Source organism: Pantherophis guttatus, chromosome 1 (assembly GCF_059756535.1).
Source record: "Pantherophis guttatus breed Tessera chromosome 1, ASM5975653v1, whole genome shotgun sequence".
NCBI classification, from domain to species: domain Eukaryota; kingdom Metazoa; phylum Chordata; class Lepidosauria; order Squamata; family Colubridae; genus Pantherophis; species Pantherophis guttatus.
This window is the reverse complement of record NC_142063.1, coordinates 90,633,467-90,653,989: the sequence shown is the minus strand read 5'-3', so window position 1 is coordinate 90,653,989 and position 20,523 is coordinate 90,633,467. Positions and strand designations below refer to the sequence as shown.

The following is a 20,523-nucleotide window of genomic DNA, read 5'->3' as shown; positions in this document are numbered from 1 at the left end:
TAAAACATTGTGGCTCTAATGTTATTATCCTATTCTAAACAGAATTGGAAGTCAATACTATTCTTTCTTTTTCCCTTCAACCCCTTTTCCCTCCCCCATTTTTCCACTATTGTATTTTATGTCCTGATAAACTTAATTAAAAGTGTATTAAGTAACCAAACTCCAAAACCAAGAATGCTGCCCATGTGCTCTAAAACATCTTGAAATTTTACAGCCAGTGTTACAACACGGATGAAAATCAGTTGGATTTTATACAATAGCCTTTAATAGCTTCATTGTCCACCACTTTCTTGCAGCTCTATCTTACTATTTTCCATTTATTTTTCCTTTTTTCAAGCTACTTGATTAAATATTTATCTAACTCACTTAATTCAGATCCATCCTTAATATCCCCAGGGGGAAAGCTCACAGTAGATCATGAAAGGAATGAAACTCATTCACCATATGTGCTGAATAAGCTCTATCACTGGTGAAGTTCAGGTTCTAGATGTGTCATTCCTTTTCATTATAACCAATTGCATAAGTAATTCACAAGAAAAGGAAGAAATAGCCACAGTTAAGTAATAGACCACTTTGAGAATGAACAATTAAATCTTAAAAATCAAGAGGTTTTCCTAAAATTGATAGTTGCAGGTGAAAGTATTCTAGGGAAGAAACACAGGTTTGATGCAAAACAAAACAGAAGAAAAAGTACCTCAACATCAAATTCATCCTTGTAAATATTTGAATCACTACTTGTCCAGTAATATGTTATGATAATAAAAATGTTGCTGGTTTTTCTGCTTCTCCTAAGGGCACCTTTAGCATATCTTCATGATAGTCACAACAGCTAATATGCAGAGAAATGCTGAGATTCAGCAGCAGGTGTCTTACAAATGTGTGCCTCTCGTGAAATCTAATTTCCGCTTCATCGAAAAGAAATGCCATTGAATGAAAGGACAGTGTGATGATAGGTTAAGAAGCTGGGTTAGATAAGAGACCCAAGTTCAAGTTTATTCTCCACCAGGAAATTAATTCAGTGGCTTTTGAATGATTATTCTGTTGCAACCTAACCTATGCTGTAGGATTGATGTAACGTGAAAAATTGAAGGAGGAAATGTATGCTTGCCATGTTTCCTCTTGAAGAAAAGGTAAATCTAACAGACATATACATCATCCAGTTTATTTAATAATATTTAATCTACATATTGGCACTAGTAATTTGAATCAAGCATGGGGAATCTGAACCCTAATTGAGCCCATGGTAAGAATGCTGATGAGTTGGTAATCAATGAGAACTGGAAAAAAAACATACTATCCCATTCCCCATGGTTTTAGCAAATAACTGATATCTTGTTGCTGAAGTAGTTGCTCAAGAACTACTATAAATGGTCTATAGCAGGGGTGGGCTCTTTTACAACCTGTGGCCTTCAACCCCAAAATTTGTGAGCCACCATGGCTGGCTCAGGAATTCTGGGAGTTGAGGTCATTAAGGGACCATAGTTGCCCACCCCTTGGTTTATGGAATAATAGGATAACTGAACTTTTTGGTTAGCACTCTCTCACCTCCTGAAAGAGAAATAAGGCTATTTCTAATAAGTACTGTACAATATAACAATGTAGAGAAAACTCACCTAAAAATGGATCACAGTATTTTGTATTGGATAACTTGAGTAAATTGTTTTCCAAGGTTTCCATCACTTTGGCTAAAAGGGAAGTAAAAAAAAATTGCATCAAAAAATTGGCAAAATCCATTGTGGCTGAATTGCTTTGGTTTGTTCAATAAGTGAGAGGGTATCGTAAATTGTAAAGAAGTGGAGAGATCTGATTAAATCAACACTCACCTCGTTCTGATACTACATTGGCCGTAGCACTTGATGCCTCTGCAGTCACAGGCTGAGGCTGAGGCTGAGACTGAAGCTGAGGCTGGGGCAGAGGCATCACTTGATTTGACTGAAGAAATGAGGAATGTTTGCTGAGACTTTGTGGATGGGTTTGGCTCTGGGCAAGACATGGCAAAGATCTTCTGGAGGGCTTTAAGGGTGGTTCTTTCACTGTCTCACTCCTGCTTGTATTCATGCCTGAAACCAACAAAGAACCTGAGATTAAATTATAGCAATAAGCCAAGCACCACGTGTTAGCAGGAAAGAAGTGTAAAATGTCACAAATCTAGAGATCAAAGATTTGTGTGATTCAAACTTTGCCTTCTGAGAGTTATGAATCTCTTTGTGAGCCTGTTCAAACAGATGGCTGAAACATTGAAATGATAGTTCAATATGACAGACTCCCATTGCTGGTCATTTAATACAGCAGTTCTTACACACAGGTTGAATTCAATCTTTTTAATGTAGGCTTTGAAATTTTTTCTTCACTTTAGCGTTCCATTGGGATATTCTGATTGGAAAACACAAAGACCCTTTATTCTTTTAATGACCTGAGATGAAAGGTGATAGAAAGTGTTTCCTACATCGTATATAGTGAACTTTCCATTTATGACGTGGAGCTTTTCTTTTTTCTTTCTCATTAAAAAAAACTATCCGATGGGGAGGCATTTAGCTCAGATAAAAGAAAGCTGTTTTCCTCCCCACAATTCATATGGATTTTTTCATAACTGGATATAAGAATTTAGGTAGCTTTAGAAGTGAGACAAATAACATGGATTATGAGGCTAGCACTCATTTTAAGGATGATATATTTAACCCCCTGCCTGAATAGATCTGTCATTCACTTTTTCCTGCATTTAAATATTTATATACCTAGTTTTCCCCCCATCCTGTTCATGAAGTAGTTGATGAATCATGAGGGTTTCTTATTTAAAAAAGGGGGCAATTTGTACCCAGTTTTGTTATCTGAGCACTAGTTTCTGGGAGCAAAAAAAAAATGGAATGATAGCTATGTTCATTTTATAGGCTTCTGAAGGCACATTCCGAGGGACTATAGCATTTTATTTATTTATTTAGTTTTACATGGCCACCCATCTTGTCACGGATGGATGGCAAACAAATTACAGCATGGCCATTAAATTGTGCAATTCAATGCCTACAATAGTAAAAGAAAAATAAACGGCGGCCATGAATAAAAACCACATACCGTAATTACAGACCATCTGAGCTTTAATATCTTCACTGGGAAAAAAGTTAGGTTTCCACAATTTCCAGGCCTCTAAGGGTCAGGGTCAATCTCCACTATTTCAGAGGGCAAGCAGTATGACAGAAAAGGCATATTTTCTGGAGCCTTCATGATGGCATTATTTAATTGATGTGATCCTGACGCTTGCTCCCCCTGCTGGATCTAACTGGGCATTGAAGAGAGGGAATGCTTTCTTCAGGGGTAATTCTACCAACAGCACATTGCAGCAGTCTATTAAGAAGGTAGCCTAACAATGCTTGACCATGCTTTGGTTACCTAGGTTTGCAGCCTATCCAGAAGAACTCTAATAAAGTTATAAGCGAATAGAAATTCCTATCATTTCCGCTAGAGTACATTTGGATCTAAGCTGTAGCCATTTTTAATTGCTAAGCCCACCCACATTGAGTGCCGCAACCTATTTCCACTGCCACAAACAATAATTGGGTAGAAATATGCAATCCTTCAAAATACAGCCCCCCAAATATTGATATTTTTCAGTGGCTGCACATTTCATTTTCCAAATATAATTATTTACTAAACTGCCAAAGTAGAAGAGTGATTTGTGCATATCATTGGACCAATTTTATAGCAACAGCTTGAAAGGATACAGTGAAACCTTAAAAAAAAATCTAAATCTAACCACATTAAGGCAGATGGTGTTGTACCACTCCAGTTAACAGTTCTTTATTTTCTGAAGTATATTTCAGCATTACTTGCCCCCACGTGTAGCAATACTTATCATGGCAGAATAAAATTATTGCTACCGGAAAGATACTTCTTCTGAGAAAATAGCCTTACTAACATTAAGTCTTATCATTCACATAAATATTTACTATTTATTTGCCTCAGTACTTGATTTGATTAATGTGTTAATGGGTTTTGCATTTGGGACCTTCTGGTAGATTGAAGCTATAGCAACCTTCAAATCTGTTCTGAGTATGGATTACCAGGTATGTTGTTGCTACCTTCCCCAATAATAATTTTATAATTCAAATCCTGCATATGGGCGATAGTGGGAATACGGATGCAAATACTAACCATAGAGATACAAAGAAATCCTCATTCATTATAGTGGCAAAGATACACACAGAGTTAGCTCTTCAATGGAAAGGAAAAGGGAAAGCTATTCTAGCATCAGCATCTGAATTTGTGCTCAAGCATTACGTATTTTTTACTTACAAAGTAATAAGTATTATGCTAAAGTATCTCACATATTAAATGGATCAATTTCTACTTAGTAATGATAACCTTGGCTTAATGATACAAACTGAAAAAGAGACTGTATTTTTCTGCCACTGCAGTTAAAATTCATTAGCATGGGAATCGCTTTTTAATTTATAGAGCTCATTAGTTGTCAAGTAGGTTTTAACATCTTCCTGTATTATAATTGCTGACCTAAAATTTGTGGGTGCGTATTGTCCTCAATTTCCTTATCTCCTGCAAAGGATGTCAATGTAATATAATCCAAGCAGCATTTTAGGACAAAAACCTGTTTATTAGAAAGACAAGCATGAAACCATTCATTACCCTAAAGCCTTTTGCAGCTGTACCTAGTCTGCCAAAATGGAAAAAAAAATAATAGTAAGCTTGAATAGGGCATTGCATTTGAGGGAGGAGATACAGAAAAAGGTAGCATGTTACATGTCAGCACTGATAACAATATCTGGGATAACATTGGCATGACATTGTCTTGTTCATTCAATAGGGTAAGTAACAACTTTTGAATTGATTTTTTCTGGCTAGGAACTGGAGACATGGAAATTAAAATTGAACAGAACCTTAAAGGATTTCTTCACTGTCATGGAAATGTGATTGAAGAACTTCTTTGAAGAATCTCTATAAAACGAAGTACTGTCCTACTTCTATTTAACAGCACAGGGTTTCTACATTGTTTCACTCAGTCAAGAATAAGTTCTTTGATGATGACTGAATGAGGTTGCCTTGATTGTAAAAGCAGGATGATGTAGTTTGTGTTAGGTGCTTCTCTCCATCAGAGTAGTGCAACGTGACCAGACGTCCCGCTTTTGGTGGGACAGTCCCAATTTTTAACAATTTGTCCCGTGTCCCGCGGCGTTTTTAAAAAGTCCCGAGTTTTGGAAAGAATGCACAACAAGCTAGGGAACGGCAGGAGAACAGGAAGGGAATATACGGTTTTCACTCACCCTCACCCTCTGCCTCTGTTGGATCGCTGGTCCCCATTCGCTTACCCCACCCACTCCCAATCTATTGCTGAGTCCCAGCTGATGGCTAGAGGGAAAAAAACTGTTTAAATTCTTGCCGTGGGGCTTCAAAGGGCCGCCCTACAGCTGATCAGTGTTAAACGAAAACGAATGAGTAGACTGGTGCCTGCAAAAATAGAAAAAACAGCCCCTTTCAGCTTCAGCATAGGTTAATTACCATAAGTTGATTTGATCAGCCTCCCGACTCTCAGCTGATTTGGTCTCAGCTGTTTTGCGGAGGGCTCTGTTGCTAGCTAGCTGCAAAGAGGTAAATTGTTGGAGCAAATGTTTTTTTCCCCTAGCTATGCTGAAAAAGCGAAACTGAAAGTAAAGCAGGGTCTTTGCTGCAACGTGGCAAAATGAGGCAGAGAGAGATTTCTTTTTCTTTTTCCTCACCAAAAAAGGTAGGTGAAAAACTGCAAACAGTGGGAAATTTAGGGCAAAAGAGGAGGTTCAAGATTTTAAAACACAAAAGGAAAAACGCTCTATTTAACTAGGGAATTGTAATAATTGAGATACTATTAATTGTATATTGTGTTGAAAGCAGAAATGGTTAAGTTGTGATTTGTCGTTTGGAGGAATATATGGGGGAAATTATTTGGTTTATTATTATTGGTAAACATAATTAATTAATTTGTAAGAAATTGGATTGCATGGAAATAATTGGAATATTCATGTTCCTATTGATTAATATACAAAAAAGATAGTTATATAACTAATTGATTGATATTAAAATGTTGAATTTGTATTAAACAACTGTATTACATAATTACATAATTAACCAATGTGAGGATGGATATAAAAATAGATGACAATGGGAAGGGGTATAATATAGAATAGAAGGGAAAAATTGAATTTGATTAAGATTAGAGATGAGGATGAAGGGTAATATTGGTTTTTTAAAAAAATAGATGAGGAATAAATATGGCAAAAAGGAAATATAGAAATTGTAAATTTAATTGAAATGACTAAACACTGTTTAAATTTGTGAACCAGCCAAATACTCTGTTCAAAGAAAATACATTGTATGTTTCTAATTATTGCTATTTATTCATATTTGTTCTCTTTTATTCTTTAAAGTTTAACAATTCATTCTTTATCTTAATATCTTTATATTTGTTTGGGGTTGGTTTTCTTCCCTTTCATCTTTTTTATTGTACAGCAATCTTTCTCCTCAAACCTACCACCTCTCTCTTTTCTTTCCTTCTTACTTTCTCTTCCCCACCTCTTCTTCTCCTCCCTACTTCCTCTTTCTCCTCTTCTCTTCCTCCCTCTCTTACCCTCACTCCTACTCTAATTTCCCTTCCCTTCCTTCATCCCTCTCTATTGCTGTATCCTTTTATGCATATGGACTACTCAGAGGGCTGAAAAAGTTATTTTTGACTGGTCCTCGCACTTTTGACCAGTCCTCGAACTTACGACTGTCCTCACATTTTACATTTTTGCCCTATCTTGTCACCATGTTGAAGAGAAGCAGTTGTGAAATGAGTGACACGGTTGTTAAGAATGCTACAATGGGCATAAATGATGACCAGTCATAAGTGCAAAGACCGGTCAAAAGTGCAAGGACCTGTCAGAAATGACTTTTTTCAGCCCTCTGGGTAGTCCTTTTGTGCACATGGACTACTCAGAGGGCGGAAAAAGTTATTTTTGACCAGCGTCCCTCCCCCCTCCCGGTCAATGGTGTCCCGCTTTACCAATGTTAAAATCTGGTCACCTTAGAGTAGTGTATTTATATATCCACTGGGTGAAAAACTTCATTATGTCAGCTCATGTGCAATCCAATGATTCATGAATTTTGAATGTTGAAGCTGAACGACACCAACACTACAACTCTCCTTGCACATTCACTGAATTCAGATAGAATAGAATAGAATAGAATAGAATAGAATAGAATAGAATAGAATAGAATAGAATAGAATAGAATAGAATAGAATAGAATAGAATAGAATAGAATTCTTTATTGGCCAAGTGTGATTGGACACACAAGGAATTTGTCTTGGTGCATACGCTCTCGGAGTACATAAAAGAAAAGATACATTCATCAAGAATCATAAGGTACAACACTTAATGATAGTCATAGGGAACAAATAAGCAATCAAATCATATTAGGAAACAGTCAATATAAATCTTAAGGATACCAGCAACAAGGTTACAGTCATACAGTCATAAGTGGGAAGAGATGGGTGATAGGAACGATGAGAAGATTAATAGTAATGCAGACTTAGTAACTAGTTTGACAGTGTTGAGGGAATTATTTGTTTAGCAGAGTGATGGCGTTCACGAAAAAGCTGTTCTTGTGTCTAGTTGTTCTGGTGTGCAGTGCTCTATAGCATTGTTTTGAGGGTAGGAGTTGAAACAGTTTCAAAGGGTGGCTTTTTTTCCATTTGCAAATCAAAAAGCTGGCACTATATTATGCATTTTAGAACTAAGTTCCTTTGCTCACTCCACCCACTTTAATGCTTATAAATTAAAGCCATTCCTCCAGAGCTTCCTGTTTCCAAGCATACAACATACACAACCAGAGGCAGAGCCATGTCAGGCTACAAGTGGCCATCAGGACGACTTCTGAAGTACTAGTAGTCTTATTTTTTCAAAATCAATAAATCAATAAAATAATTTTTATTCTCTTAGACTTTGAAATGCATTAACTTGTGTATTTGATTTTGGTGTATTTATCGTATTTTGTAATCTGCCCTGGAAAAAAAAATTATGAGATTTTGTTTTATGTGAAAGATTTCTTTTAAACAAAAATTAAACATTCTGAGGGAGAAAGTATTCATTCAAGATTTTGGTCTCTTAGAATAGGTTGCATTGATTTTATTGCTTAGTCATACCTTCAAGTACACCCCAAATGGCCACAAATCAGAAAAATGGAGCAAGCATTCTTTCCCCTTCACATTTGCTTACTGTCATTTCAGACAGTAAGGACAAAACAAGATCTGTTCTCAGAAAAGGTAGGCTAACAAAGGCTTTTTAATTAGTTATATATTGAAGGGAGAGCATAGTTTTTAATTCACAAAGTGATCACTCTGTATTTTTCCCCCTATAGCTATTATTAAAACATTTGAAAAAACAAGCAAACCCAGAAGCACTTAATTGCTTGGAAAGTGGAATTACTCTGAACAATATGCTTTGTGATCAAAATAAATAAAGAAATGCCCACAGTATAGATATAGATGTTTTAAAATAATTAACACTTCCAAATTAAAACTTTGTATTTCCCAGATAAAAGCATTAACACACAAAGAAACCACATAGAGATAAACCATTTGCAACTGTTTGCCATTACTTTCCTTATTCAGATCTGTATCACATTAATATCTAATTCAAATGAAGGAAATCCTCTGGCATATTAGATGTGAAATGTGCATAGCCACAAAAGTATTGTCTGCTATATATGATGCACAAAAGCATGAAAAATAGCTTTAGAAAACTGAACTGAAAAAGGTTCTTGGATGAGAAGTGAAATGTCTTAAAGGAAAAATCAAGTTCTGTTGTTTTTTGAAAAAAGCACCATTGAGACAACCTGACCTGGATGAATAATATGAAAATCTGCCCAAAGCCATTTTAGCAGTAGAAAAAATACCTTCTGAAATAATGAAGAGGAAGAAAGGCTGCTGTATCTTCTCACCTCTGGGATAAAGTATAAAGTTTGAAATTGGCTCAGAAAAGCAATTTGTCTTAAATTTGACAAGTCACGCAAAGCATTATTATTGTTACTATTTACTATCTGAAGCAAAAATTAACCAGATTTGTTCATCCACACACCTATTTCCCTGGAAATCTACTTAGTGATATCCCCTTTACCTCCCAATCCTCATCTGTGTTCAACATTGCTCTAAACAAGAACAGAAACAACGAATGCTGTGAAATTAGAATGAAGACAAGGGTTCAGTTATAAGAATTCTGCAGGCACAATAATTCTACTTGGGAGCCATCTGGGAAAACAAAGAATAAAAGCCTTGTTTGGGGAGGTGATTGGTAAAAGAACCAATTTCAATACTATCATTAGCACACTTCTGCTCAGCTCCTTGTCTTCACTGAGTTGGAACTCTTTGACAGATACAGAACTATTCACTACTGTGCAGCGGTGAACTGGACTTTTACAGATATGGAGTCTTGGCCTGTGCATCCTGATATCAATAGATAGACTTATCTAGGATTTGTTTTCTTTGATTACTGATCTCTGGACTAATGTTCATCACTGTTCTTGTCTGTTGCCATTTTGAATTCACGTTCCTGGCATGACCCCACAGCTGAGATAGGACATCTGTTGACATCTCACCATGAAACAGTTCTGATTAAATGGAGGATATAACCTTTAAACAGATAATTGCCTCAGTATCAAAGCTATTGCTGAGAGATTAATTAATGGCTGACATTTCTGCAGTTTTAATTGGCAAAGGCATTTTTTCTGAAACCCAAATAAACAATGCTCTCATTAAAGTGGTTACATGTGAATCAGTGATGGGTTGCTACTAATAAATGATTTCATTCATATGAAAAGTTAACTGGTAGAAGCACCAAAATTGTGTAACTACATAGTATAAATTTTAGACTAAATTGAAAATCACCAATTAACCCAGTGTCTGATATAGAATAAAAGCTGCAGTGGTATAATCTAAGAATAAAGACTTTCCACCACCTCAAATCAATTTTGGAAGTCTCCAAATTTTACTTAAAACATCCATCCATAAGGGAACAACGTGAATCTAGTTCAGAACAAACAAGAAAGGAGGAAAGTTAGAAGTAAGAAAAATAGGCAACGAAGAGAGAAGTAGTCTAGATTTAATCAAAACCTTCAAATAGTTGGGGGGAGGAGGGGAACAGGTGGCAAGTCACACTTGTCTTCCCTCTGACCATTTTTGTTTCCCACATACATATATTATGACTCATTTTAAATCAATTATGCAAGATTTTAAGATGAATTTTAATTCAGAATTAATTGAGTTATATGTGTGTAGGTGTCGGGCTTTGGCATCTACAAGATCTTTAAAAGCTAATGTTTCCTGAAGGGTTTATCTGTTTTTATTTTGGTATATAGTCAGTCTTATCTGTTAGGTCACTTTTTTATTTCCTGTACACAAGAAAAAAAATTCAGCTTTCCCATATGTTTCCATATATTATTTACGATCCAAAAAGGTGAACTTGCATCAGAGAACTCTTTAGGGAATAAAATAAAATCTTGTGCCGTTGAAGGAAAATCTCCCTTTTAGTTCTGAATATCTAACAGTAGCTAACAAAGTTCTTTTTTGCTCTGTTATCGTTAGCTAGCTAAAAAGAGAAAATAATAAAAATGTATTGTCTTCTCTGGTGCTGACATGAATGTTGTTTTTTAAATTTTAAATCTTACACTTTCTAATCTGATTCCAGCATTCTGCCATTACCTGAGACATTTCCAAAGTATTCCAAAGCTTCCTTATCCTGTTAATTCACTGTGTTTTAAAGTATTCTACATTGTTTTGACTTATTTTTAGCAGATATTAAACAAAATTCTGATTAATTTTACCAATAGTTCTAACTATTCCTTAAATCTAAATTAGTTTTTTCTCCCAAAAATATTGTTTAAATTTAAGACTCAAATTATAATTCATGGAATGGATTTTAAAAGTGTTTGACTGCTCCTAGCAGTCTCATACTTCCAACTAACATGGATTTACCACTGATTTTTGATCATAGCCCCTGCTTTCTTTTTGTCTATTTAAATTGTCTAGTTTGCTTCAGTACTGTTTTGTTTCCCCAACAACCCTTGTGTTTCAGCGTGAATCTGCTATTTTATGTTATCTTGAAATAACATTTAACTATCTGTCACTTGACCATTAGTAAATGGCCCATATCCGATTGGTATACATCGAATCACTGATTTAAGTAAGTTTGTAACCAACGATGAGACATAATTTTTAATTCAGGATATAGTTTTAAGTAGTTCAATGGATTTTGTACTGAAAATATGCAGCTTTAGTACACATTTTCTAATCCCATGTGATTCCCTTTAAAAAAATATCCTATTTTCTCCATCTCCTATTGTGACAAAGTAAAAACCCAAAGCAGACCTTCAATATAGGAATGCTTGAAAATATTACAATTCGCAAATGTAATATATGGGATGATATTTATTTATTTATTTATTTGTCAAGAATGTATTAGGTAATATATATATAAGCATAAGCATGAATTGAATACATAAAATAAATACAAATAGAGGAAACATTAGGACAGGGATATTGGATAATCCACCCAATTTTGCATTTTATGTTCTATGTTCTCTATACATACGCACTCCATATGTATCAAATACGCACTTCAATACATATGGAGTACCACCCACACATGATTGCAAAGAGGGAGGTTTTGGCTAGGAGAATATTGGCAGCAGAAATTAGAAGAGGTGTTTGGAAATATGAGAGTGGGGTTAATTTTTTTTTTTTAATCACAGGAAGAGTTTTGCTTTGGAGAAAAGATATAGAAAGGTACAAGTTAAAATGTAAAAGAAAAGTTTAAAAGAAGAACAGGAGGGATTTATGAAGCATGCAGGAGATAAAAGGAGTTTGCCCGAGCACTCAGCAGATGTTTAGCTAGAGAGAAGTGCAATAGAAGGAGAGAACGGCTCAGAGATCTTTGTCACAAGGATCAAAAGTCCATGAGATGACAAATGAATAAGCAACAAATTAAAATATTAAGTTAAAAGAAGGGTGGGATACAAGAAAAGACTGAGACCGTGGTGAAGAAGAGAAAAATGATTGAACGTGGTAGATCAGCACAAAAGAGAGGCTGTGAATTAATAGAATGATTATATTAGGCTTTGCAATCCCAGCTGTTTGTTTGGGTTGATCCTGAAGGGGAGGAGAATCAGCCAGATGACTAGAAAATAATGGCTTTAATTCTGCCAGTGTTGCAGTATAATCCAGATTTAAGATTCTCTCAGGGTGTGGTTTGTGTGCCCGAACACACAACCCTGAGACTAAGCAGACATGTTATCATCATGTGCTCCTTTTATGGGCACAAGAAGAAAATTCACCTCCTCAGGATTGTTTAAATGTTATTCCTAACCTAGTATAAAAGAATTTGGTGCCAATGGTACTACACATTTGTATTTTTTTTTAAATTGAGCTATTCAAAATATTAGCAGCAAGTTAATTTTTCTGTTGGAAAACAAGAAGTGGCCTTTCATTTATTTGTGTTAAATTTCCCAGGGAAGTATTAGAAGACAGCGCTCTCACACACACAACTTCAGCAGCCTCTGGCTGTGAGTAGTCTAGCAAAATGTTGTTAGCACAATGGCTTCAAGGCGAGAAGGCCAGCGAGGCAAGGGAACAAGGCAATGAGTCCAATGAAGCAAAGGAACAAGGCAATGATAAGGCAAGAAGTCCAGCAAACTCAACATTGGCAACAGCACACAAAACTCCATGATTTCAGTGCTTATTCCCAACAAGCACTTCTCCCCACAGTGTCTCCTTAAGTGAAGAGGGGTGGGGTGCTCTCCTCCCGAGTCATCAGGTTGGCCTGTGCTGTTCCTGCCTCTTCTCCGCTCTTTGTGCTTGGGGATAGGAGGCGGCAGTTCTTACTCATCGCCTGAGCTCCACAGCTCCTCATCTCCACTGCCTGCCCTCTCTTCCCCCCTCTCTTGGTTGTCCTGTTCTTCCCTGCTGGCAAGCCATCCCAAGCCCAAGGAACCTGGGCTTGCTTTGTCCTGCTACTCCCCATGTTCCTCTGAAGCCAACAAGGCCATCCCCTCGACCTCTGTTGGCCCCAGCTCTGGCTCATTCTCCTCCGTGGACTCAGGCTCCAATGGGGCCATGACACCTGCTTTAAGGATGTGTCCTGCTTTACTCTCAATCTCTGGATATTACTAGGAAGGATTCCTGAAAAAAAAAACCTTGAATTTATTTTGATTACTTCCCCTTTAGTTAGTGTTTATGTTACTTGTAAAGAATCTTGACCCACAATAAAATAAAATAAAATAAAAAATGCATACTTCTAAGGGCATTCACTCCTTACATTTTATAGAAATTCTAAATTCTCCTTTTAATAAAAGTAGCACCAAGAACTGATGTTACTTTGTGGCTTCCATGGTGATAGGTTTCGTTCTTTTCTCTTTTGTTTCCACCAGCAAGCCAATTCCTACATGGCAGACTTTCATCTATTAACATTTCTGAGGTAAAAGAGATAAAAAATATATAGTTGCTGAGAAAAAAATGCCTATGCTTCAGTGGTGGGTTGCCCCCAGTTTGGACCGATTCGCAAGAACCAGTAGTAAACCAGCGGGAGGCTCTGCCCACTGACCCGGACATCATCATAGGTGATCTGCATATGCGCAGAAGCTTCTACACATGCGCAGAAGAGCGGGCACAGGCACGATGCAAACTGGTAATAAAAGTAAGTAGAACCCACCCCTGCTATGCTCCATAGAAACTGAGAATGATGAACAGAGATCTGAACCTCAAGGAGAACATAACTTCCTTTATTATAAGACTTTAGTTAATGAACAAATGGAAACATACTGGAGACTTTCTATTAGCCTTTCCATCTCCAGACTCCCTTTTCCTAGTGTAGGAAAATAGTGAAATCTGCAGCACTAATGAAGCTTAATCCTCTCTCTGTTTTGAGCTGTTACTAGGCAGATTAGAAAGGGAGGACATAGGATAGGCTAGAATTAGGAACCTAGGTTAGCCTTAGGGCACAGCTGCCTATTCTATCCTAATGCTGGCTTTACTCTACGGCAGCTTAGGAAATACTTTCAGTGTTGAGATTCTTCCATAATGACTTGCGAGGCGTTTGGTCTAGACAGCAAGCTCCCATCTCTCATTCTGCCTTTCTTTTCCAGAAAGCAAGTGCCAGCTGCAGCAGGCAAATTGTCCAATGAGAGATGGGAGCTTGCTGTCTAGACCAAATGCCTCAGAAGCCATTATGAAAGTGTCTCAATACTGAAATTTCCTCCCACCCTTCCTTATCTCAATCTCTCTCCCTCTCTTCCTCCTTCTCTTCCCTCCCTCCTTCCTCTTCCTTATCTCCACCTTCCTTCCTTCCTTCCTTCCTTCCTTCCTTCCTTCCTTCCTTCCTTCCTTCCTTCCTTCCTTCCTTCCCTCCCTCCCTCCCTCCCTCCCTCCCTCCCTCCCTTCCTTCCTTCCAGTTTGGTTTGATAAAACTTATCTTCTGTTGCATCTATTGTTTTTTTTCCTACCATGGTTACTGAGGGTAGTTTGTTATCATTATGTAACCAGATTCCTAATTCTTGCCTATAGTAGGTCTCTGTCTCTGTCTCTGTCTCTGTCTCTGTCTCTGTCTCTGTCTCTGTCTGTCTGTCTGTCTGTCTGTCTGTCTGTCTGTCTCTCTCTCTCTCTCTCTCTCTCTGTGTGTGTGTGTGTGTGTGTCTGTCTCTCTCTCTTTGTGTCTCTGTCTCTGTCTCTCTCTCTCTCTCTCTCTCACACACACACACGTATTGTATACATACATCAATACAAAAACACATACTTTTCTAATATACATAAAGTGTTTGTTTACAAAATGAAACTGAATCACACACACAGACAATTCAAAATGCCCATACATGTAGGCATTAACAAGTAGCTTTAAAAGAATTGTAATGCCTTCTAATATCTTTTGGATCTTTCTTAACACAAGGGATGTAACTTCTGTCTTGTGAATGTAAGGTCATTAGATCAAAACCTAGCAAAACCTTTTCTTTTAATATTGCCTTTCTCTCACTCTCCTCGCCTTTGTTTTATTTCAGGAGTTTCCCGTTTTATCATTTTTTCTGGTCTCCTGAGATAGAAGGGATTCCTCTAAGTGTTCTACTTTTCAGGTGACTGAAAAAAAATGACATAAAGCAAGCTGAAAACAAGACATGTCATTTTAATTATGTTTGACTCTGGCTGGCTCTCAGCCCTTAAAAACAGGACTGTAATAAAAGTATAAACTAAAATACAAACTATGCTACAGTAAAATTTCCAAATGTTGAGGATCAGCCATAACTTATATATACTACTACTCCCCAAGAAATACAAGAACATACTTTAGATTCCAAACACCTACTGAAACAGACTATCAATAGTGTCAGAAAAAGTGAATAAGATTGGGGCCTGTCTTATCTCAAGGGGTATGCTGTCCCAGAGAAAAGATGAACTATCTGAGGAGGCCTGATCCAGGACCTCATCAGATGACATTCCTTTAAGATAGGAACTCTCTCCTATTCCTTTTCTTAAAGGACAGGCAGAAGCCAGTTGGAGAAGGTGGCTTGAAGATATCAAGACCTGAATTCTGAAGCATTTTAAAAATGTAATTCAACAATCTGAACTGTGCTTTGAAATGAATTTGAAGTCAACAGATCTCAAAGCAGAAATGTTACATGGGCAAATGGCCTTCCACTGGATGCATTTGGGACCAGTTTCATTTTCAAGACAATTTTCATATACAATACATTGAAGTAATTCAGACAAGAGGTGACTGAGAGAAGTGACTGAGAGACATGTCATAAGCAAAGATTTCTGATCCAGAAAATGTAACTGTCACACAAGATGGATCTGTGCATAGCTCTGAATGTCTGAAGAATAAGCAGAGTGCATATTGAGGTCTGTTTTACTCCCATGGGATACAATGCCAATATAAAGCGTGTAAAGGACACAGTACAAATTAATGTAACATTGGTCCACCAACAGCTATTTGCTATGGAGTTAACAGAATCTTCCATGTTGAAATGGTATTGGTCACCAAAGAAGAAAATTACACTAAAGATTTCTCTCATGTCCTGCTCATAGATTATCCAAACATGTCTGGTTGACCATTATTTCCATGTAGTGGTCATAAAATGCTAAAATTGGAAGGAACATTTCCGCCATTGAGTCAAACTCTTGAGTGCAGGGGAATCTAAATGAAAGTATTCATTACAGATATGTCTCTAGCTTCCATCTGCACACTTTTAGTGAAGGGAAACCTACCTTCTCTCTGAGTAAATGGTATACAATATCTCTTACTAATAGTTTCCTCCCACACCACAACAATCAGAATCTGTAATTTAAATCCATATCTTCCATTTCACTTTCTGATGCCAGACACTTAGGTTAGCAAAGTATATACTAATGGCTAAAATCTCCTGGAACTTTCCCTTGTTTCCACTGACACCTAGTTATTATTCTTATTGGCTTGCTTGATATTTTTTTCCCTAGAAGTTTGATGATAAAGTTAACCACACTAGATGAATTTCCATCTATTTCTGTGGGAAAACAATAATCTACATCATGTGGGAAACATGACTCAAATGTTGTTAGTCATTTAAGGGATTAGTGTGCCTCAGTTGTCATATTTGATTCCTTTTATGCCAGCCCATTAAACTAAGAATTCTTTCTCTAAGAAAATCAATCTGTATTCACCTGACTGCACTGAGGTAACTTAAAGGCAATCAGCAGCACTGCTATTAATCCAATGCTATTCAAACTGGCTGGTGACAATAATTGCAGAGTCTCTGTATGAGTCATTTCCATAGAGTTATTCTGCAAAAAGACCTGGTATAAGCACTTTGAGATGAAGAAATAAAACCTATTGTAAGTTTCTTCATAAAGAAAGATGGATTTGAATTGAAGTACAGTGGAACAGTAAAATAAAATTTTGTGAGGAAAAACAGCAAGTAGAAAGGAAGTAATAACCCTTCTCCTTCAGTCTCACATTTCTGAAATTCATGCTTTACTATTATTTATAGAGGAAGACCAGGTGAATGATCAAGAATTTAGGGAAAAGCTCTCAGTAGAACTTTGTGGGAAGAGCTGAGGTGGTGCAGTGGTTAGAGTGTAGTACTGCAGCTACTTCAGCTGACTGCTAGTTCAGCAGATCAGCGGATCAAATCTCACCGGCTCAAGGTTGACTCAGCCTTCCATCCTTCCGAGGTGGGTAAAATGAGGACCCAGATTGTTGGGGGCAATATGCTATTTAATATACTGTCTTTGGTGTAAGCTGCCCAGAGTCCTTGGAGAGTGGGCGGCATAGAAATATGAATAATAATAATAAAAAAATAAAAATAAAGAGAAGCAACTCTGAAAACAGGTAAATTATTCTCTCACATGTTGAAGTCTACCAGCATGGATGAAGCTCTGTCATCAAATATCAGTTCCTACTCCTCCAGTTACCATCAGAAACTCTACTTTTGTACTCTATTGCTCTTATACTAAATAGAAAGCTCCACTTATATAAGAACATGTAATCCATTATTGAGCAACAGTTGCTGAATTATCACAGATTATTTGAAGACAATGGTATATTTTTGCTTAAGTAAGCATAATGTACAGTAGGAAGATTTACCACTTTTAGGCCTATAAGATAAAGGTAAAGGTTCCCCCACACATGCTTGCTAGTTGTTTCTGGCTCTAGGGGCGGTGCTCATTTCCATTTCTAAGCCAAAGACCCAGTGCTGTCTGAAGATGTCTCCATGGTCATGTGGTCGGCATGACTAAATGCCAAAGGCACACAGAGTGCTGTTACCATCCTACCAAAGTGGTCCCTGTTTTTCTATTTGCATTTTTTATGTGCTTCCAAACTGCTAGGTTGCCAGAAGCTGGGACAAGTAACGGAAGCTCACTCCATTATGCAGCGCTAGGGATTTGAACCGCTGAACTGCCGATCTTCTGATTGACAAGCTCAGTGTCTTACCCACTGAGCCACTGCATCCCTTTAGGGCCTATAACAGATATTAAAGAAAGATACATTGTAGAAATGTCAAAAACATTTTCCCCAAAAATCTCCAAAATTCTCCAATTTATCAGAAAAAATACATGGATTTTTCATTTATCTTAGAAGTAGCATACCTAGTATTTCCTTAGAATTAAATAATGCATTAGTATTGAGGAATATATAAAGATGGATAAATTTTGGACTCAGATTCTCATTTTCTCACTTTTAAATTTATTTTGCTCATTTCCACCTTAATGTACAAATTTCACAAATGTCCATATAAACAATTATGTTTATGAATATTTCCTCTAATGCATGCATCATGGGTGACACACAGAAATGCATGTTAGAAAAAAATAAATTAATACTTTTCCCCAATATAACATTTTATGATATTTTTTCTAATGATGCAGATTCCTGTGATTTTAAGAGGATTAAAAAGGTAAATCACACTTTATATTTTAAACTAGACTGAAACACTTAAAAAAAAAAAAGAAATTGATGAAAAATTTTGCCTCGGCTAAAGGATTTGCATGATTTGCATTACTGCCTTCTCCCACTGCAGTCATCTCCTGCAGAAAGGTAGCTCACTCTTTCATTAGCGAAACCTGGCTAGCTTTCTTCGTTTATTAATAATGCCAAGGAAAATGATGTAGTTGAGCTGGCAGAAAGAGTTGATAACACCTATCAACACCTATCAACACCTATCGTATTTCACAAAAGCCTTTAATACCCCTTTACTTAAGGTGATGCTTCTCCAAGTATGTACTCATAACTGCCCAAACATTAAGAAAGAATTGCTCCTCATTTCTCTACAGCTGCATCCCAGAATTTAAATCAGAGTCTTCTCTTTTGAGGCATTCTAATGCTGCCAAGATCATTTGCTTTACAGTGCCAGGGAAAATCTGGCATTTTAGTCACCCATTTCTTAATAAGCAGAATTTGGCTGTGCTTTATTGTACCTTGTGTGTACCTATTTACTATTGTTTGATGGTCATTGGTATTTTATCTTTTCGTTGGCTTTTTTTAAAAAATATTTTTTGAAATATATTTTATGATTTGCAATCTACTCAAATTTATAAAATTATAAAATAGATAAAATGTCTATAAAAAAAAAAACTATTACATGCAGAATATCTCATGTTTCATCACTAGCCTTTCTCCTGTACTGTATAAATGAATGGGTGGTGTAGAATACTTTCCCAGTTTCCCCACCAATTTCTTATACTACCATCACTCAAGTGATAAAAAAAAGTCTAAGTTCATTACTGATATTTTGGTAAAATGATGGTTGTGTGGCTCTTGAAGATGCTGAATATCCCTTAAGGCTGGGGTGAAATCTGCTTACCTTCCCAACCAGTTTGGAAGTGCACACGCCGTGTGTGTGTCACATGCGGACCCTCTGTGCATGCGCAGAGGGTAAAAAACAGGTTACTTCCTGGTTAAAACCAGGAAGTAACGACGACCGGGCGGGTGGGTGGAGCCTCACGCCACCATCGCTACCAATTCTCTGAACCACTGGCCACCATCGCTACCAATTAAGCCGAACCGGTCCGAACCTGGAACATTTCACCCCTGCCTCTTCGAAATGATCGAAGAGCTCCCTTGTCTACAACATTCTGTTTCAAGGAACTTTGAATCTTATCATGTTGCGATTGTATCATTAACATGTCATGATTTTTTTTGTCATGGCCTGTTTGTGTCTCACTGCTCCTGTTTTTATAAAAGGATGAATTCCCAAACCTTGTCAAAAAGATCCTGCTGATTCATAGTAGAAGAGGCCATCTGCTTACCAGTAGTCTCTCAAATTGTTCTTTAAGCTGATTTTATTTTATTCAGAATGGCTCCAGACATCTGCCCTTTTATTCAGAGTCTATTGAGGTCGGGGTTCAATTTTGGTGAATTTTGGCTTCCACACTTTTTTTCTTCCATAGGTAGCCTTTCCATTGTGATGAAACCAATTAATGTTAAGATTGTGACTCTGATAGAAGAGAATGCATGCCATTTGCGGTTGATCTGTGGCATCCTTGATGCTCTTTGAGTTTGTTTGATTACAGTCATTTCATTATTGACTAGGTAACATCATCAGTGCTAGTGAGTGTAGGTTTGCTCCCTGTTTATATACAGAGCTTGCCCTGCCAGTGTTGGCGGGAGGTGTGGTTTTCTCCTTGTAGTTCTATGACTGGAATATTGTTTTCTGCTTGATTGTTTGTCTGTTGTTAATCCCTGCTTATCTGGAGGTTGGCTATTGGAGATTCTGTGTTTTTGTCTTTTTGTTTCTTTCTTAGATTTTTCTTATCTCTCTTGAAGCAATCTTAATCTTCTGGGGGTTTTACAAGATTATAACTATTTATTAGCACTCCTGCTGCTACTACTGCTATTTTCATCACTACTATTTCCTAAAGGAAAACAAATAAGCAGAAGTGTTGTGAAAAATCACAGAAACCTAGAAGAAGCAGATTTATAATTTCAGATCATTAAAATGGGTGAAAAATAATGAAAAGGAACAGGAACATGGAAAGATTTAAACTTTCTC

At 37.0% G+C, this 20,523-nt stretch overlaps 1 protein-coding gene across 4 annotated transcripts in view; it reads right to left on the bottom strand.

Moving 5' to 3' along the window:
* ANO3 (anoctamin 3) overlaps positions 1 to 20,523 on the bottom strand; it is a 231,745-nt gene that overhangs the window by 109,690 nt on the left and 101,532 nt on the right. For all 4 annotated transcript variants that reach the window (XM_087877745.1, XM_087877743.1, XM_034417234.3 and 1 more), the window contains exons 2-3: positions 1,824 to 2,060; positions 1,614 to 1,685 (exon numbers count right to left, since the gene is read on the bottom strand). In XM_087877745.1, coding sequence (XP_087733871.1) covers positions 1,614 to 1,685; positions 1,824 to 2,060 — 309 coding nt within the window. The remainder of the gene's footprint in view (positions 1 to 1,613; positions 1,686 to 1,823; positions 2,061 to 20,523) is intronic.